This window comes from Tiliqua scincoides, chromosome 8 (genome assembly GCF_035046505.1).
Source record: "Tiliqua scincoides isolate rTilSci1 chromosome 8, rTilSci1.hap2, whole genome shotgun sequence".
In the NCBI taxonomy this organism is placed as follows: Eukaryota; Metazoa; Chordata; class Lepidosauria; order Squamata; family Scincidae; genus Tiliqua; species Tiliqua scincoides.
In genome coordinates this window covers 54,666,695-54,687,712 of record NC_089828.1, presented here as the reverse complement: position 1 = coordinate 54,687,712, position 21,018 = coordinate 54,666,695, and the positions used below count along the sequence as shown (strand labels likewise).

General features: G+C 49.7%; 1 protein-coding gene across 1 annotated transcript in view; it reads left to right on the top strand.

The window, feature by feature from the left end:
- Window positions 1-336: 336 nt before the first annotated feature.
- The window catches only part of CLUH (clustered mitochondria homolog), a 53,510-nt gene continuing 32,828 nt past the window's right edge, over window positions 337-21,018 (top strand). The window contains exons 1-4 of the mRNA XM_066635126.1: window positions 337-1,562; window positions 12,734-12,927; window positions 18,149-18,320; window positions 18,959-19,102. Coding sequence (XP_066491223.1) covers window positions 767-1,562; window positions 12,734-12,927; window positions 18,149-18,320; window positions 18,959-19,102 — 1,306 coding nt within the window. The 5' untranslated portion in view covers window positions 337-766. The remainder of the gene's footprint in view (window positions 1,563-12,733; window positions 12,928-18,148; window positions 18,321-18,958; window positions 19,103-21,018) is intronic.

Here is a 21,018-nt window from a genome sequence, read left to right as displayed (position 1 = left end):
GTTTTTATGAAGGGGGTATCACACCTGCAGCCTGGTGCTGCAGAGTCCAGGCCCTGTTTTGCCACCTTGGTGAGAACTAGGCCTGCGACCTACTTTCTCCCCATAATCCCTTTTCTCCTGCCTGGCTTAATATGGATCTTTAGGGGGAAGCCTCAGCGTGCCATAGTAACAAGTCTTGGCTTTGTCATTCAGGGCATCCTGTTTTTGTTTATTAGCTTGGCAGAGTCAGGCAGACCCCTTTCATCGCAGTCCCATGTTGCTTTGGTGCAGTGCCCATGCGCCGGACTCTATTTATAACGGGCTCCAAAGCTCCCTGGACACTCTTCTCTTGCAGAGTCCGGGCTAAGGGGAGGAGGGAATCCTCTGTTGGAACTTGGTTCCCCAGGGCAACAGAGAAGAGAAGCCCCAGTGGCACTTGGACGACAGGATCTCCTGACACGACGTCACTGGGGTGTGTGTTGGATTCATGGGAGATAACGGTTGCTGGCAGGAAGTCCAGCAGAACTTCCACCTTGGCGATTCCAGGTCTGTTGGAGGTCTCTGGTTTTTTTTTTTCCTCCAGTCCTCCCCGTCCAACACTTGTTGCTGTGTCTTTTGCCGCTTGGACTTTCTTGATCACATGCGTTTGTTCCTTAACAAGAGAGGATGCATTCTTTTGGAAAGGCTCCATTCTGATGGGAGCTTCACTTTGTACTTGGGGCACATGGCGTTGTCTGTAGATGCGGGGAATTTGGAGGCTTAAAGCATCTCCTTGAAACCAGAAATCATGGGAAACGGCCTCTTTGCCAGCTGCTGTCAATCTTTTGCTGACCTGCTTTTTTGGGTGCAGGGAGAGGATTCGTCGGGAGAGAGGTCTCCTCTCTTGTCGACATCTTCCGCCGTGGCGCATGACAGCCCTCCCCAGACCCCAGCCAAGATGGGTGTCTCTGAAGCTCTCTGGCTTCTTTATCCAGATATTATCCCCAGTAGTGCACAGCTTGAATACCCGCAGGGTCGAGAAGAAGTTGACCGAGACTTTTCCGGTGGGAATAGGGGTGAGAAAACAAGCAAGTCCTCTCCAGACAGCTGCCAGCTGCTGTCCGTCGCCGGTCTGCTGCGGCCAGCCCTGGGGTCTTGTGCCGCGGCTGTCCTTCTGGCCGACCTTGAGGAGGAGTCGACACCGCCTCTGAACTATTCTCAGCCCCGTCGGGCCTGCCTGGTTTGTGTGACGCCAAAGATTCTGGGCTCAGGCTTTGAAGTGACAGAGCAGGCAGAGATCCCAGGGTCCAATGATAGAGGAGACACAGGAAGTGAATTTCCTGCCAGTTCTTCCCAATGCCAAAAAGGCTTGATGCCGGGCAAAGCAGCAAATCCAGGACCTGCTTTGGAAGATCGCAGGGTTGTCGCTTGTGACAGCCAAGCCAGTTCCGCGTTTGGATTTGGCAACCGAGACGGCAGCAAGTTACCGAACGAGCCCGAATGTGGCCCACCAGGGAAAAGAAGCCAGATTGTTGAGGAAATATCTCTGTATGACGAAGATAAAGGAGCTTGTGGCTTATCGCTGGACCCCAGCACTGGCACAGGTGGAGAGCTCAGGCTTGAACGTCAAAGGGAAGCAGAGCTGAGACTACAGCAGCAGCAAAGGAAGAGAGTCTCTGCCTTGGGTGTTCAGTGGGTGATTTGTATGGCTATGCAGCTGGCCATTGGTTGGTTGGCAACCTTCAGTCTCGAAAGACCGTGGTATAAGCCTACAGCACTTGGTATTCCCAGGCGGTCTCCCATCTAAGTACTAACCAGACCTGACCCTGCTTAGCTTCCCAGATCATGGTATCAGCCTACAGCACCTGGTATTCCCAAGCGGTCTCCCATCCAAGTACTGACCAGGCCTGACCCTGCTTAGCTTCCCAGATCATGGTATCAGCCTACAGCACTCGGTATTCCCAGGCGGTCTCCCATCCAAGTACTAACCAGACCTGACCCTGCTTAGCTTCTGAGATCAGACAAGATCTGATACAGCTATGTATAGCTGGCCATTGAGTAGTAGAACAAGGTGGTAGCGTTCCTGGCATGGTGGCATGTACCACTTCAGGTGGCAGAATCACAATGTTGTTTGAAGATCTGCTTGTAACTGGGATTACTAGCATAGCAGTCTGTGCTGGAACTCCCCCCCCCTTCCTGTGGAAGTTGCTTCTTGCAAGGATTTTTTTGATGTATGGATGAGTGTCTCTGTACCCCTATAGCATGATGTGGTACAGTCCACTCAGCCACCTCATCTGCTTCAAGTGTGGAGCAGGCCCTGGTGCTTTCACACGCTGTTCCCAGGGGTTCGGGGGAGAAACATGCAGAAAATGTATAATAGCTTTTAAAACAAAGAAATCTTACGCCACGAAAACCTGAATTCTGCTTCCCCCCCCACCCCAACGTCATGTCAAAGCATCTTGAGTTAAACAGAAGTCACAACTCAGCAGCAAGATTGACTGTCTAAATCCTGACCCCAGTGCAAGTGCAAATTGGTCTGGTCGGTGGAGGCCAATCTCTCCATCATCCGCAGCCCCAAATTCAGGTCGCCTGGGCTTGGCGCCAGCGATTCATATCATCCCTGGCACCGTCCCCTTCTAGCCACCACGCCCAGGGAGTCCTTGTTGCTCCACGAGGAGCAATTTGCCTCTGAAACAGGTGGGTAGGGTAGTCTTGTAGTAGACATGGCGCGCAGCCCTGCCAGCCTGAGAAGCTGGGCTAGGGCAGTTATTTTCAACGGGTGTGCCGCAGCAGGTCTATAGGTGTGCTGTGGTAGTTTGGAGCACAGCAGTTGAAAACAGCTGAAGAACTCATCCTGGTTCTGTGGTTCTGTTTCTTGGGCATCTATCCGTCTGTAGTAGCGAATTGTCTGTCCCTCTTTCTCTTCCGGCAGAGGAAGAGAAACGGTTTGTTACTACAGACAGTTGTCACAGAACCCAGATGAGTTTCCCGGAAGTGACAAGAGGTGAAGACCGCAGAAGTTCACATGCCATGAGAAGAAAAGAGCTGGTCTAGGGCAGCCGTTTCCCCAATTATTGATGGAGGCAATTGGGAAGCACCTGATCTCCCTATGTGCCCTGTCTGGCTGGTTCTTTGTTGGGTCCCTGCTGTTTCTTACCCCATGTGGGAGGTCACAAAATAATCAGCCTTCTGCATTCTGGGGCAGCCCTACCCCAGTTGTACCCCATATCTAGCCCTCAAGACCGCAGGGGAATCGTTGGCAGCATGTGGGGAAAGCACCCAACAGGAAACCTCTGGTTTCCAAGTGGGTGGCTGACTGAGGGCCAATGTGGTGTAGTGGTTGGCTCGTTGAGCTGGGCCCGAGACGTTACACAGAGGTACGCATGAGCAATGATCTACATACTGTGTTCAGCATCCATACGAGAGTCAACACGATGTGTACTCCACTTTTTTGAGGAGTTTCCAGGTTCCATGTTGATTTATGAATGCAGGTACAGTAGTTTATACAAATGTATGTGCCTATGCTCAATATAATGCTCAAATGGTCCTAGACCAGCAGTTTTTAACCGGTGTGCCGCAAAAGATCTGCAGGGTTGTTGCGGGAGTTTGGAGCACATTGGTTGAAAATCGTTGAAAAAACTCTTCCCGGCTCTATGGCTCGCTTCCTAGGGCAAATGTCTGTAGTAATGAATTGTCTACCCCTCTTCCTCTGCTGGCACCCTAAAACAGAGCCACAGAACCCAGAAGTGACATCACAAGAAGCAAAGACCATAGAGATCAGTGTGCCATGAGAGGGAAAATCACTGCTCCTAGACAGATAGCACTTCCTTGCCTTGAACGAGGGCATTCTCAGCCCAAGGCAGAGGCCTAACCTAGTGAGTCACAGAATACACTCAGTCCTCTTCGGGAACAGAATCATAGGCATGCAGCATTGGTCTTCATGATTGTTGGACTGTATGAAGCCTCTGGATTGGCCAGGGGGAAGTATTATGAACCTGGCATAGTCAGACGAGTAGTATCTTTAGCCTGCCACACTTCTGATTACTGCCCCCCACCCCGCTGCTATGATAGCTGCAACCCAGATATATTTCTCAAAGGAGGTTCCAGGCCCAGTGGGACAGAATGGGTGATGTCTTTGAGGGAGTAGGAGATGCATTCCACCAAGGTGGAAGCATTCCTAGAAATATGTGTCACTCGGGGGACGTGTCCATAGTTTTGAAGTGCCTGCTGTGCATGCAGAAGGTTCCAGGTTCAGCCCCATGAAGCTTCCCAGGTAGGGTTGGGAAGGACCCTGTCCAAAACCCTGGAAAGCTTCTACCAGTTGGGGACATGACATGGGTGGTTCAATCTAAAAGAAACCTCCTTCTGCCTGTTCAGGACCAAGAGACTGTGAATGTAGCCTTAAGGATCCCAAGGGAGAACCATAGATATGAACTAGACCCAAACTTTGCAGTGCCATGGCCCACCTTGTCCTCTGCGGTGGGTGATGCTGAAGGCCTATGCTAACCTGGCAACCCACTCTTCAGGCCTTTGCGGATCTCAGAATGGCCCTCGGAATCCACCTCCGGTTTTCAGAAGCAAACCCATCTTGTGACCCACCATTGGGTTGTGACTCACACTTTGGGAAGCTCTGGACTAGATGCACAGGCCGTCTGAAAATGAAATACGGTCTGAACTTTGAGTGGTATTGTTCTATCCCAGCATTTCTCCCCCGCCGTCCCACTTTGCAGAGTCCACCTATTTAAGTACCACCAGAAGTTACTAGTGGTGACATCATCACCAGTTATTTCTGGGACGAGAAGCCAGATAAGACGTGACAAACACCAGGAAGAGGCTTGGGGTGGACAGGAGGGCTTTTTAAAGCATGTGCTCTAGAGCTCTGCACTCCAAGCCAAGCCTCCTACCAATGCCTGTGCCATCTCGCTGGTCTTGCTGCCAGGTAGCAAATCTCTGGGGTCCCACAAATACCACTGGTGGTGCCCATACCACTGGTTGAGAAATGCTGCTCTATCCCTTACCTCTGTGGTGTAGCATCTGGTATGCATGCTTACCAGTGCTATTTAATTTTTGTGTCATCCACGTTCATGGTGCCTTTTCAAAGAATGAGTGGTCAGGTCCTTGCCCCAAAATGTTTTCAGTCCATAGTTTGCTGCTGGGAAGATGGCAGAGTTGCTGAGTGGGGCCAGAGCTAAGTGCGAAGGAGAAGAGTGGTTCGTTCTGTTGCATATTCTTGGCTTGGTTATAGTCAAATGCTGGGACTAAGGGGTGGAACTTGAATGAACAAGTTCTGTCTTGGCTCAGAAGGGCTACTAATGATGCCTGTCATGTATGATTCTAGTTTTTTTTTCCTTTTTCTGAATGGGTAGAGCACTCGCTCTGCGTTCCAGAAGTCCAAGGTTCAGTCCCCAGGATCTCAGGTTACCGGCCCTGGAATGACCTGGACAACAATGGGGTAGCTGAGTCTGACTCAGTATGAGTCAGCTTTATAGGTTCAAGGTAGTCTTTCAGCCCCAGGACCACACAGGTCCTCTACATGCACACAAAGGACCCCAGCCCTGTTGTATGCACTGAAAACTGGTGGATCTTCCTGTTGCAGCACGATAGGACTGACTTACTATGTATATATATATATACTTGGGCTGTTCTTCGACAGTGTGCATCAGAGTACTGTTTGTTTTTAGTTCTGAAAACATATCAGTCACTGGTAATTCTAGTGTTTGCCTGGAGCTTGCTCCGTGCACCCCGCTCTCCTGCCTTGATCTCCTACGCATACTTCCAGGCAATATGGGTTAATGTTTAATGCGGCAAGTTACCCTGCAAGTCCTATTGCTTTGCAGCACCATTTTGGGAGAGCATGTTTTTTGTGTGTGTGGGAAAGGGTAAAACCTGGCGCTTGGATAACAAGTCATAGGACTTTGGACCCTTGACCGTCTATCCATGAAGCTTAATTTTCCAAGAGGAAAATGTACACATGTGCAGAAATATAGGAGGGGAGCCATACCTGGCCACTGTCACCTGTGCCAAGCCGAGAAGCATGGGCGGTGATTCCCAAACTGTGCACCGTGTTGAACTCACATGGGTGCCATGGGAAGTTCTCAGCGGCCACTTCATCCCGGCTCTCCCAAGTGCAGCCATCTTGGATCATGCAAAATCTTGTGCAATCCAAGATGGCAGCAACCAGGAGAGCCAGGAAGAAGAGCTGCCATGTAAGAAGGGTGCCATGACCATGGTAAGCTTGGGATGCGCTGGGTGGGCATGAAAATCTTGGATGCTGGTCAGTGTAACTGTGATTAGTGGATGTTTAAAAGATGGAGGGACATTTGGCCAAAGCCCTGGTTTGCCTGCTAGCGCATCGTTTTTATTGAAAATATTTATATTTCACTTTATAAGTGTAAGAGGTGCACAGTGGCTTATTGGGGATTGTTGAAAAGAATTGCACTAATGCTAGTACCCAGAAGAGAGAATCTCATGGGACCAGCTTTATTTGTGGTGCCTTGTCCTTCCCCAGTGCTGCCCTCTGGCCACTGCCTTTCAATCTCCAACCTTCACCCTCCCCCACTATTCCCCCACAGCAGTATGCAAAGCTTGCCACTGTTTCCTTCCGCTGACCTGCCGGTGGGGAACGGAGCAGAAGAAAGTATGGAAGAGTAGAGTTGTGGGCAAGAACAGGGACATTCTTGCCCACCACTCTGTTCCTCCACACTTCCTGTTCCACGGACCTTCTCTTTTCCAAGATAGGGCAACTGTGATAGGGTGGTAGCAGATGCTGGCAGAGGGTACGCAGGACTCTGCCAACTGAGGCAGCCACATCTCCACACCTCATAAGTGAACTGGTCCTGGGGAGGTCTTTCAACATGATTCATTTGTGATGACTGATGCATGAGCAGCGGACCAGTAACATTGATGGACTGACTTGTAAAGCTAATTTCTTTGCACACAACCCAAAATTCATGTGTATACATGTATACTTTGTCTCGGTGTTGGTGCTTGACTCTTTTTGTCTCCCTGAGTATTGATGCACCTTGCATCTTGGATTCAGTTGATGCATCTTAAGTGGCAAGATTTGGACTGTATTGGTGGGTGGGTGTGGTACTTTCCCCAAGTACTTGGGGTACATTCCCCACTCCATGCACACACGCAGGAGCTCTCTTCACGTAATGTGTTGGCACACCTGGGAGGGAAAGGGTGGTATGTGAAATGTCATGTTTACCATATTCAGGGAGGTCTTCCCACGGAGCAGCAGTCACAAAAAAAGGTGATATATGCACCCCCTGAGATGGAGTGGTCCGGAATTGCATTCAGCAGAATGCATCAAATTGTAGCATTGAGAAATCTCACACCCGGTGGATACCCCCTGTAGGGAACTATAAGTGGGGCTGGACCCATGGCAGCAGCATCAGCCAGAAAGGGGCTTGGCTATCGCAAGCCCTCAGGGGCTTAATTTGAATCCAGAGGCCTAAGGTTCTCAGCCTTGAATGAGCAGATCTAGAATTCTCAAGTATTCCAAGGTGTGAGGACACAAAGTGGAACAAGAATTTTCCTGCTGGGGCCAGCTTTCTGCTCCAAATGCCAGGGTTCCACTTAAGAGCAGCTGTAGTGGATAGTGTTATAAACAGTGCACTAAACCAGATAATTTAAAATGTAGGCAGAAAATAGCAATGGACAGCAAACAGACTGGTGACATTCTTACTGTAGTTAAAATAGCGCAGAATTGCAGGTTCGTTTCATGATAGACGTCCGTTACCATCTGTCTCCCTCCTGCTTTTTCATCTATGCTTTCTCAAAAGTGCAGCACCTGTCTGCCTGACTAATCTTTTAAACATAAGATAATCCTATCAGGCTTCTGTTCACACCACTCTTGGAAAGAGACTCTGAATTGCTGCTTCTAGATCTGGCATGCAACCATCCTGATTGCAAGGGTGGTATCTGGTTTCCCCTGTGAAATTGCGATTTTGATGTGCATAATGAAGAAGGCCCCTCATAGAATGGTATGGACTAGATCGGCCATTTTCAACCACTGTGCCGTGGCACACTGGTGTGCCGCGAATGGTCCCCAGGTGTGCCGCAGGAGTTTGGTGGAGGGTCATTTATTAATAGGACCATTGGGGATATGAGCCCCCCACCACAACCAGCAAGGTGTGCCTTGTCAATTGTCCAAAAACTGATGGTGTGCCTTGACAATTTTAGTACCTTGTCAGTGTGCCATGAGACAAAAAAGGTTGAAAATCACTGGACTAGATACTGCTTGAGGGCTGGGAGGCAGGAGAGAAACTTCTTAGCAGGATACAACAGTAAAAATGGTCATAAGGACTAGAAACTTGAGTGGGGAAATATACAAATAAAACTCTGAACTCCATAAAAGAGCCCTGCAGAGTAAGACCAAAGTCCTCCTTGTAAGGTATACAATCCTGGTTCTCCCAGTTGCCAATCAGATTCTCTTGGGAGGTATATAAGCTGTAGCTGTCCAGTAACTTGTATTCCCTGTAGGGTAGTATGTAACCATCATGACAAGGAGCTATTGATCAATTTGTCCTCCGTAGGTTTGTCTCATACCCATTTAAACCCCCAACTGTCCTTCCTAAATCTCCCACCAGTCAATCGAATTGGCCAACTCCAGTTTCTAGTGTGGGGGAGGCAGAGAAACTTGGAGCAGACCATGTGTCATGTCCTCAGTCACCAGTCCTGGTCCCCCTTCTTTGTCTCTCTCTCCTCTTGCCTCACCTTGCCTTAAATTCCATGCTCACCTGAGGCTCTGCCCCCCTCTGGCTACAGTGGCTGACTGGGGTCATAGCCTCCCTTTGATTCCTCCAACGCTTGGCTGCTAGAGTTGTCTCCCCACCGCTCCTGGCTTCACTGCGGGAAGCCACAGCCCCCCCACGTCTCTACACCAATGCAGCTTTATTTTTGTACAGCAGGGGTGTCCAAAGTTTTTGGCAGGAGCGCCATCATCTCTCTGACACTGTGTTGGGGGCCAGGGAAAAAAATTTTTTTGAATAAATTTACATAAGTTTACATAAAAGAATATATTAAAGATGGCACTTATGTGAATGAATGGAGGTCTTGCAATAGCTCAAGGCCTATAAAAGGCCTTGCACAAAGCAAGGCCGGCCTTTCCTTTGCTGCTGCTACTGCATCACAGACGTGAAACAACAAGCAGTGGAGGGAAACCTCATCCACAGCTCACGTCAAACAGTCGCCCTCACGTTGAGAGCAGTTGCGTCGGGCCAGTGTGGGCTCCAACAAATCTCCAGAGGGCCAGAGGCTCTCTGGAGACTGTTGACTCCCTAAGGGCCGCATTGAGAGGCCTCGAGGGCCGCAAGTGGCCCCAGGGTCGGGGTTTGGGCACCCCTGTTGTAGAGCATCATGTATATGGATGGTGTGTTGATACTGGTGATAGTGACGGTGATAAACCGACACCACTTAAACAGTGCCCTGCAAATGGTTTGCGCTGATGTATACAACATAGCAAGCTTTATTATAGACATATTTGCAGTTCTGCTCCTGGGAATGGGCCCTGGCTTGATGGCTGAGCTCATGCTTTGAATACAGAAGATCCACAGGTTCAGGATTATACCCTGCTAGATAGATCAGCAGGCTGGTTCGTTACAAAGTGGAATCTTAATGTTTCTGTTGATCGTATTTTAGCGTTCGAAGGCTGATTGACGCTTTCAAACCATAGCACGCTGCATAAGAGCATCAGTTTGGTACAGCAAGGTTTTGGATGTGGGGAAATGAAGCATTGGTGCAGCTGCCAGGCATTCAGCGGGCAGGTTTAAATAAACTCTCTGGACTGGCTGGAGGACGTAAGAAGGATCCTGCTGGATTAGCCCAAGGGGCCAGCCATCCTATTTTCTAGGTTGTGCTGCCAGGCGGAGCATGGAGGTTTAATCTTTAGCATGTCCAGTTAAAGGGTGTCAAACCACAAGGAAACAGGAAAGTCCTTTGCCAGGGGCCTTGGAGAGCTGCGTCTAGTTAGTGCAGACAGGACTGGCCTAGACAGACTCCTGGCCTGACTTGGAGAAGGTGGTTTTGTACATTCACTTGAGTGTTCTTCATATATGGTTTGTGTCCTTCCACTGCCTGCATGTAGGTGGTGCGAGTGTTGTGTAGGGGGTTTGGTTTGAATCTGCTCCAGGGTTGCTTAAGGAACACAAAGGACTTCAAGAGGGCACATTTGAACGAGAGGCAGAGGCCATTAATAGAGGGACCTCTTGGTTTTACACGTTTCGTTCAGACATTTTTGGAAGAACGCACTTGTTGAATACCAAAAACCAATTTACGCTTGCACATTTTTGGAATAATGCAGTTTAAAAATTTTAATTTATGCATTTTGGAGATATGTGCTGCTTTTCAAAAACATCGCCTAGGTGTAAAATGAGAGGTGCCACTAACAGTAAATGGAAGCTGTCCTGGGTTCAGTCTAATCCATTCACACCCAAATGCTATGAGCAAGGCTAACAGCAGTCTGCATAGATGGCTTGCTGCCCGTTGGGTCATTGGCATGTGAAATTGCTTGTGCTGGATAGGGGTAGGTGGAGGCTTTTGCAGTGAATAGCAGGCTCAGTTGGTTTCTTCTCTTCTGCCCCCAGAACCTTCCAGCACAAGTATGGGGCCTTGTTCATATTTCTTGCCCTTTGATCTTGCTCTGTTGCAATTCTGACTGTGTCTTCTGTAGGGAAGAGGCTGCCGGTCTTCATCCAGGCCTTACTGGCTTGCAGTTTTGTTACCCCCCCCCCTTCTCCATTTGAGCGCTGGGAAGTGTGCTGTGAGAGTTGGTAGCTGGCCTGAGGTTGGCCAGTCACCTTTGTGGCTGGCTGGGAATTTGGATCCAGGTCTTTCTGCTCAGAATCTCTAACCATATGCACCACATTCCGCAAAAGGCCCCTTTCCCATCCTTCTCAAAAGCGTCAAGATAAAACTCCCTTGTACTGAGTCAGATCCTCGCTCCATCTAGCTCTGTAGTGTCAGCACTGACTGGCAGCAGCTCTCCAGGGTTTCAGACAGGGCAAAGATCTCTCCCAGAGCTCGCCAGAGTTGCTGTCAGGAACCTCCTGCATGTCGCTCCACTCTGCAAAGCTCCCTTGGCAACCTGCCACAAGCGCATAGCACATGGCACACGGGAGCAGTACTGTGAAGCAGGTAGGCCAAGAAGGCAATCAACCGCCTTCTGTGTACTTCACACATCTCGGTGCCGCCTCAGGGCCATGTCGCTGGGTCCACACCCACTGTGTGTGCTTTTAATTAAAAGCAAACTGCTCTCTTGCTCTCTCTTTTTGCCTGTCTCTCCTTCCATTGGCTGCTTCCTTTCCTTTGAGATGAGCCCCCCCTCCAGCAGAGAAGAGGGCGAGGTGGGGGGGGGAGAAGACGACACACCTATTTCTGGTAAACAGTCTGAAAAAAAGAGAACTTAATTTTGGAGTTGTCACTTTACCTGGTGCAATTCTGGAACTGCTATCTGAGCCCAGCTGATGTCGCAGATACCTGAAGGAGAGACTCAGCAAGCTGAACCCTTTTCCACTTGACCCAAGCTGGACAGGCTTAACTAGAGAGAGCAGTCTCTTTCTCCTTTGGCCTGTTCTTGTGCTGGGTGCGTTGATGTTGAGAGGTAGCGTAGCGAGGCTGGTAGAGTGTTGGATTAGGCACGTTCATGTCCCTACCAGGCCATCAAGCTCCCTGGGTGACTTCGAAGAGGCAGTAGGACCAAGAGGGCAGTAGCTCTCTCGGCCGAACCTCCCTCGCAGGGTGGTTGTGAGGTTAAAATGGGGCAGGAAGAGCATCTTAATGTTGCTGTGAGCAAAGAAAGGGCAGAATTGAACCTGGGATCTTCTACTTGCGGTGCATACACTCCACCACTGACCTGGGGCCACTTTGCTCCCTTGCAGAAATATGTAGCACAAATGTGTGTGCTTTGGGGGGGGAGGGGGCACATATTCATAAATGTAGTCTGCTAATATTTTTAAGTGTGTATTGTGCAGGTTTATTAATCTGGACTAAGGTTTGTGTTTAAATTTGGGCAACAGCTTTTAGACAGTCCTGCCTTGGCATCCACAAGGGTTCCGTTCAAGGGATCCCCTGCGGTTTCTGAAATCCACGGATAATGAAATCCATGGAGTGGCACTTACAGGACCTCTGGATGCAAATGGAGTTGCCCTCCAGCCACATCCAGAGGTGTTCTGATTTGTGGGCAGGCCACACACAGCCTCCCCACATCTCAGTCTCCAGGGCATGACAGGAACACGCTTCCTGCAATGTCCAAGAGGTCAGGTCAGTCCTGCGTCATGGGTTCAGAACCCACAGTTATTCAGAACCACAGGCAAAGAAGTCCTCAGATAAGCAGGCACAACCTGTATATCACTGGCCATATAGCACCATTTGTGTCAATAGTACACCCTAAAAAATGAGATGGTAGGTCTCTGCCTCGAGGAGCTTACACTCTTTATAGTGACACAAGGGAGGCAACAGAGGAAGGGTAGGAAAACAGAGGTGGGTGAAGTGGAGGCAGTGTGTGGTTGTGACAGTGCCTAGGCTTGGCTGCAGTAGAATATGGGGACTAACTAAGGCATGTTAGTGGTGTCATGGAAAAAGCGCATTTTGAGGTGTGATTTCTTAGGAGATCAGGGAGGAAGAAGGTGTTGGAAAGATTTGAGGAGTTTTGGGGTACAGGAGAGCTCTGGACAGCAGAAGATGGGGGGAGCAGGAGGTGTGAAGATCATGGGATAGGAAAGCTGAGCCTTTTAGACTAAACATCGGCTCTGATTTTTTTTGTTCCGGCCAGAAGAACCCCCGTCCAGCATCACTCTGATGAACGGAGACGGCCTGCACGAGGACCACAAGGAAGAGCCACGACAGAATGGCCTTGAGGAACCAGACCATGCGGAGGACGGGAATGACCAGGAGGTCATTGTCATCCAGGACACAGGCTTCACGGTCAAGATCCACGCGCCTACAGTAGAGCCCTTCCCTTTGCAAGTGAGTGTCTCTAGAATAGCCCCTGGTCACACCTATCCACTGTTCAGAGATTCCACCCTCCCCCCCCCAATGCTCAAGGCTTGCTGTTCTTGTTTGCCCTCTGAGTTGTACGTTCAATTGGCAAATAATTTCTGAGGGCAAGGTATCCTCTGCAGTGGTGGTGGTCATTTTGAAGCCATCCTGAAGCTGTTGTATGGCCTCCAGAGTGCCTTGTCACAGCTACCACCCCAGAATGCTTTGGAGCCCCAATCCCTTAACAATTTGCCTCTAAATTCTCACTAACAACATAGAGGTCTTGCTATCTGCTTCCTGTGCAACTGTAACTATAGGGTTCGCTTTTATCCAAGGGGAAAGCAGGAACGTATGCCCTGCGGTTAAGGGGGATCACCTGCATTGAAAGGACCAAGATTGGGCATCTGTCTGGCTGGAGGTGTCCCAGGAGGCAGCCATTCTCCTCCTGGCTGGCGGCCCCTCCAATAAGTCCGCAGAGCCACTGCAACAGGGCCCACAGCCCACGGAGGCTGAGCGTGGTGAAGCAGCCATAGCTGGGGTCGAGGCTTTGGAAGAGAGAGGCTATGTGGGTAGAGTACAAGGAGGATGAGAGGCACCAAGGGGGAGAAGGGGAGCAGGATCCTGTGACACACCTTATCACACCAGGGAGAGAGGAAGGGGCGGGTCCAGAGGGGCCTGGCAAATCCTTTATAAGGCAGGAGGAAGCCAGGGATGAAGGTTAGTGATGGCGAAGAAGCTGGCTGGCTTGTGAGTCGACAAGGAGCCTTGAGCAGGGAGACGGATAAGGGTGAAGCGACCCCCTTCCTCCATAGTCTGCCTATATATCTGGACCTGCAAAAAGAGGAGCCACCCCATTTGCCTGCAGCCATGACCTCTCGTGAACCTTATTGAGCCTGACACCCCTGGAGTGGCAAGTGCCCCTCCTGTGGTCGGACAGAGAGTAAGGAGAAGAGGGAGGAGAGCATAAGAACAGCCCCACTGGATCAGGCCATAGGCCCATCTAGTCCAGCTTCCTGTATCGCGCAGCGGCCCACCAAATGCCCCAGGGAGCACACCAGATAACAAGAGACCTGCAAGGCTTCCTGGGAATTGTAGTTAAGAACATAAGAGCCCCGCTGGATCAGGCCAAAGGCCCATCTAGTCCAGCTTCCTGTATCTCACAGCGGCCCACCAAATGCCCCAGGGAGCACACCAGATAACAAGAGACCTCATCCTGGTGCCCTCCCTTGCATCTGGCATTCTGACGTAACCCATTTCTAAAAACAGGAGGTTGCACATACACATCATGGGTTGTAACCCGTAATGGATTTTTCCTCCAGAAACTTGTCCAATCCCCTTTTAAAGGCATCCAGGCCAGATGCCGTCACCACATCCTGTGGCAAGGAGTTCCACAGACTGACCACACGCTGAGTAAAGAAACATTTTCTTTTGTCTGTCCTAACCCTCCCAACACTCCATTTTAGTGAATGTCCCCCAGTTCTGGTGTTATGTGAGACTGTAAAGAGCATCTCTCTATCCACTCTGTCCACCCCCTGCATAATTTTGTATGTCTCAATCATGTCCCCCCTCAGGCGCCTCTTTTGTAGGCTGAAGAGGCCCAAACGCCGTAGCCTTTCCTCATAAGGAAGGTGCCCCTGCCCCGTAATCATCTTAGTCGCTCTCTTTTGCACCTTTCCATTTCCACTATGCCTTTTTTGAGATCAGTGACCTAGATTGTCTCTAGAGACCCTGTAGTTCTCCATTTTCCCCTCTGCTCCCCATTTCCTTTTCCCCTTTCCTTAAAAAGCAGCACACCGAGGCGGAGAGCAGGTGGGGGGTGTTTGTGCACTGCTGGAGGAAGGCAACAGAAGAGGCTGGGTGGGAGAGGGATCCAGTGCACCACTGCAGGCATCCGAATGTCTTGGCCCACCTCTGCTTTCAAACCCTGATCCAGATGGTTGGTTGGTTGGCAACCTTCAGTCTCGAAAGACTGCAGTATAAGCCTACAGCACCTGGTATTCCCAGGCGGTCTCCCATCCAAGTACTAATCAGGCCTGACCCTGCTTAGCTTCTGAGATCAGACGAGATCGGGCATGTTGAGGATCCAGATGGCACTTTGTACATTTGTGTTGAAGCAAATGTAGTCATTAAGTTGGAGGGTACCACAATACCAGGATCTTATATGGGGCTGTATCCTGCAGTTCTGCATGGACAATATTTTGTAGGGGCCGAAAAGCAGGGAAGATGCCAGTCACTGTGTTTTTAATGAATAAATAAAAGCTCCACTAAATATCCCAAACCCTGTGTGTCATGAATATGTACAGTTTAGGCCTAGTAACATGTAAAGCCTGAACCAAGCTAAAACAGTAACACAGAAATGGCTGCAGTCCTAGCTGCTAGGAATTTACAACTCAATGGAAGGTGATCATGTAGCACCTAGGCAGCCAGAAAGACACCCATCAAGGATGGAATGCAGCTGTAGATTTCCAGGGGGGAGGGAATTGCTGAGAGGGCGAGCTTCCAGCCTCACTTCCGGAAGACAGGGCTTTTGGTCTGGTCTCTTGGTGAGAGAGGTAGTGGGTGCACATCCTGCCCCACCAGGACCATGTTTGCCATAGGTAACTGGCCTGAGGATCTACAAAAGAAGCTGACCCAGGTGAGGGTTAGAGAATAATAGAGTTAGCCAGTTAGCTTTGTTGTTTTGTGCTGATATGTTTCCTAGAAGTTTTTATGCCTCTAGCATTTGCTGCCTTTGTAACTTTTTGTAACCCTATGTACTTAATAAAGTAAAAATCCTTTTACCATGTTGGTTCATTGTCTGTTGGGGACAAAGGTTCAGAATCCTGCCTAGCCGTTCAGCAAGCTACCAGAAATCCTCATTGTGGACTAGTAACCTGAGGACTGAGACTTTAAGTAAAGAAAGTGATCAGTGCCTACAAGGGATATAGTTAAGCCTAGAGGGTCTCAGTTTCCCTGGACTGAGGCACTGGCTCTTACAGGGTGGTGGCAGTACTACCGAACAGGGATCTTTGAGGGCTCTAGGGTTCAGAACCAACAACTCTGAGCACCCAAAACCCTGAAGGGAGTGAGATCAAGTGTACGACAGTGTGCCAAGAAAAACTGACAACACCTGCTTAAAGCTTGTGACATATTCCGCCTCCATAATTGACCAGGAAAAGGCAGGGCCATTGCAGCTTGCCTGAAGGCTCACTGGAAGTCCCTCAGAGTCTTAGCTATGTGTGTTCTTACCTAGTCAAGTTTCTAGACCTTAACACTGTGAACGGTATGGGCACTGCATGATAGACCTTGGGAGTGTGCCCCAAGAACAATCAAAGGCAGGACTTTAGTCTGTTGTAATGCTTTGTGTCTTTCTCCTTGATGAAATGGGGATAAGTTATGTGAATGAAAAAGGTTTGAGGAAGCCACACAGAGCACTGAAACCTCCCTCTCTGTGACCCTTTAGAAATCTTAAGCTGCTTAACCCATAGCTTTCTAGGACTTAGTCGGGCACCATCCTGACTCATCTAGCCCACAAGGGCTAGAAACTTTCTCTGGAGTGTCTAGGATTCTTTGGGTTCCTCTCCAAATACCGTCTGTTGGTGTGTGCTCAGAATACACAGGTGGGCAAAACAACAAGTAACATGCCGGAAAATGGGTTTTTCCATGAGCATCTGTTACAGCTATATCTCTTGCACCTGTGTTGGTGTAAATTAGGGGTGCTCAATAGGTGGATCGCGATCTACCGGTAGATCGCGAGGCAAAATGAGTAGATCGCGGAGTGCCGACCCACCCCCCCTTCAGGTGCCTCTGGGAGGAAACGCCGGGAGTAAGGCCCATTGTACTCAATGGGGCTTACTCCCAGGCAAGTGTGGCTAGGATTGCAGCCTCACAGCCTAATCCTAGGCATGTCTACTCAGGAGTAAGTCCTGTTATACTCAGTGGGGCTCAAGGTACACCAACATACATTGTACACATAAATGTTATATGTTATGATGGTGCGAACATTGTAAAAAAAAAACTCTGGTAGATCTCCGGGCCTTGCTGGGTTTCAAAGTAGCTCTCGAGCCAAAAAAGTGTGAGCACCCCTGGTGTAAATCATCCATAAGAGCAGCGTGTTTGGTGGGTGAACACTGCCTGATATTATACACCACAGAGAGGAGGAGGTCAGTAAATAAGCTCCATGGGAAACTGAGGCATGTAGAGGGAAGAGAATCTTTTTGTCTTAAATGCTTCTGCTGCTAGTACTAGCCTGAAATAGGCTTACGTTTGAAAGCGTCCTGCCTTTTTACAGCTGCTTATTGTAACTTATTTCGGCTCTGGGGAGCTTAAGCTGATCAGTCTGGATGGCCTTGTGTGGCACGAGCAATTGAGAGTTCCTAGCAGGAGTGTTGCTTTAAATTGGGACGGAGGGCACGGTTCGGCGTCATTTGACAGTATGCGCAAATGCCAGTGTGGCCTGGAACCCTTGTAGAGCTGCTGCCAGTCGCTGTGGACAAGACAGTGTTGAAGTGACCAGGGTCTGAAGAGAGATGGCAGCTTCCTGTATTGGAGCCCAAGCACATAACTGTACGGTGTACCCCTCAGTATCCGTGGATCGGGCATCCATGGAGTTGACTGACTGTGGATACCAGGGGAAAGCCATTTTGGTTTGCTCGTGAACCACCCGCAAGTGTCTCTGCCAGATGTTCTGTGGCCTGTGGAGGCCTCTCTAGAGCCTCAGAACACCTGGATGTGACCAGGCACTTCCCAATGTCCAGAGAACCTGAGGGACCTCCTGCTTATCCCCCTATCCATGGGTTCCAAGAGCAGATTCCTGACGGATACTGAGGTCCAGCCTGTACTTTTTTCACTTTTGCTGGTTAATGTGGCTTCTAATTAGTTTGGAGTTGGGGTTTTTACAAAATTGGTATAATGGCATTATATCAGACGGAGCTGCCTTCCTGAAGCTTTTAATTTGAAAAGTGCTTTGTAAATATTTGATGAATGAAAATGTTGGCTTCCCAAGCCCACTTCCAAAAGAATAGTCCCTCCCTGTAGCCTTCTCTTGATGCACTTGTTGGCTAAGCCACAAGCCTTGTCCCTGGGGTGCTAGCTCTTCACCGGCGGGGAGTTGTTTTCTTGGAAGGTTGACCAGCATTGCACAGTTGGATCCCATCGTGGCCTACTTCTGGAGGTGATGTCAAAGTGAAGGAGTTAAAATTGCTGTGTTTCCTCTGCCTCCTCCTGCAAGGTCTCTCCCCAAGAGATGGTCCAGGAGATCCACCAAGTTCTGATGGACCGCGAGGACACCTGCCACCGAACCTGCTTCTCCTTGCAGCTGGACGGGAATGTCCTGGATAACTTTGCTGAGCTGAAAACCATTGAAGGGCTACAAGAAGGTTCCGTCTTAAAAGTAGTTGAAGGTAAAGCTTCAGGCATGATGCCAACCTTGCATGCAACAGGTAGCAGCTTCAGTGCCTGGTGTCTATGGGTAAGACTGGACATAACCCCGGAGGGCACCTGCCAGTCAGCATAGACAATTGAGCTGGTCCAGCTTGATGAAAGACAGTTGCCTCTCCGTCAAGAGTGCCCGTAGCTCAATGGTAGAGATTTGCTTGAAGAAGGTCCCAGGTTCACTCCCTGGCCTATCTAGGTTAAGGGATCTCAAGCAGCAGGGCTAGAAAGAGCCGCTGGGCCTGAGCTGGTGCCCATCGGCCTAGGCTAGATGAATTGGTGTTCTGATTGGATTAATAAGAGAGCTGTGGGTCTGGTGAAGGCTGATAGCTCTGTGGTTGCTTGCAGAAGGTTCCAGTTTCCATCTCCGCTGGAGATGTCCTTTCTTGAAAATCCTGGAGATCCCCTGACAGTCTGAGTAGGCGGCACAGGCCAAAAGTCTGATTCAGCAAGCATCAGCGAGCATGTGTGGCAAACGTGCGGATGGGGGGGGTGCAAGTATGCCCAGTTGCTTCTCTTGCGCCAAGTTGCCCCTGTGCTACTTATAAATGATGGATGTATTTTTTGATCTCTTCTTCCCTCTTCTCCTCTCCCCCCCCCCCCCCAGAGCCTTACACGGTCCGGGAAGCCAGGATACACGTTCGGCACATCCGAGACCTTCTGAAGAGCCTCGATCCCTCGGACGCCTTCAACGGTGTAGACTGCAACTCATTGTCGTTCCTCAGTGTCTTCAATGATGGGGATCTTGGAGGTAGGGCCCTGCACCTGGGGATGTGTGTGTTTGGGAATGGGGCTGCAACGGCGTGGCAGAGCACCTGCGTAGCCTGCAAGTTCCAGGTTCTATCTCTGACTGTGTCTCCAGGGAGTGCTGGGGAAGATCCCTGCTTAAAATCTTGAAGATTCTCTGCTGTCAATGTTGAGCTTGATTGTCCAGGCACCTGCCTGTGTAAACCAAAGGGCTCCATCCGTGGCTCTGAAAGTGTATAGGATGCGGAGATCTAGGCAGTGCATGGTTAATGTGCGCATTTGGTTGCCACAGGCCATTGGAATGGTCGTAGCTGTAAATTCTCAGAGGGGTTGGCCTTAGGGGTAGGTGGTTCTCTTGCGCCAAGAGAACTGAGCTGTTCAGTTCATAGAGGGCTAGAGCTGTTACCCAATTACATCTTAGTTAATTGTGTTAGTTTGGGGCCAGTTGAATTGATCCTGCATGGGGGGGGGGGAGGAAATTATCATTTTATGGGCATGAGGAAGGCAAGTGTTGTAGAAGGTGTCTTTGAAGAGGTACTTCTCCCCGTCACATGGTATAGAATGCCTCTTCCAAGATGTTACTCTTTATGGACAGTACTTATAAGCACATATATATATATTTTTTAAGCTGCCTATCTGATTAGGGCACTTTCATTCATGAAAATGCCTTTTTGTCCAATTTTAAACGCAAGAGGCCTGCCAGGTTCAGAATGTCAATGATCTCTGAATGTCAGGTGCTGGGGGTGAGCAACAGTGGGGGGGGGGGGGATTGGCTGTCATTCCTGGTTTGCAAGCTTCCCCAAAGGCACCTGGCTGTCCACTGTTGAAGACAGAAGGCTGGTCTAGTCAGAGCTTGGACTTGGTCTAACAAACCAATTATTCTGCTTTTTTTATACATGGAAGCACTTTTATGACAAAAGCGCAAGCTGCTGTCAGTTTGTGTATTCGGGTGGCACCCATTCCTCCCCACCCCCGGCAAACTTTGCCATGCAGGATTCTTCCGTACTTACTGATGGTTGCTGGGTACCCTTTTATCCTACTTTGGATATGCTGCCCCCACCCTGCATGTGCCAGTCCTCATCCTTTTTTTTCCTTTTGATCTGCCCTACCCCAAGACAAGCTAAGCAGGGTCAGGCCTGGTTAGTACTTGGATGGGAGACCGCCTGGGAATACCGGGTGCTGTAGGCTTATATCATAGTCTTTCGAGACTGAAGGTTGCCAACCATCTCCCTATACTGAACACTATCTCCTGATCTTGTCTGATCTCAGAAGCTAAGCAGGGTCAGGCCTGGTTAGTATTTGGATAGGAGACCGCCTGGGAATACCGGGTGCTGTAGGCTTATATCATAGTCTTTTGAGACTGAAGGTTGCCAACCATCTCCCTATACTGAACACTATCTCCTGATCTTGTCTGATCTCGGAAGCTAAGCAGGGTCAGGCCTGGTTAGTATTTGGATGGGAGACCGCCTGGGAATACCGGGTGCTGTAGGCTTATATCATAGTCTTTCGAGACTGGAGGTTGCCAACCATCTCCCTATACTGAACACTATCTCCTGATCTTGTCTGATCTCGGAAGCTAAGCAGGGTCAGGCCTGGTTAGTATTTGGATGGGAGACCGCCTGGGAATACCGGGTGCTGTAGGCTTATATCATAGTCTTTTGAGACTGAAGGTTGCCAACCATCTCCCTATACTGAACACTATCTCCTGATCTTGTCTGATCTCGGAAGCTAAGCAGGGTCAGGCCTGGTTAGTATTTGGATGGGAGACCGCCTGGGAATACCGGGTGCTGTAGGCTTATATCATAGTCTTTCGAGACTGGAGGTTGCCAACCATCTCCCTATACTGAACACTATCTCCTGATCTTGTCTGATCTCGGAAGCTAAGCAGGGTCAGGCCTGGTTAGTATTTGGATGGGAGAC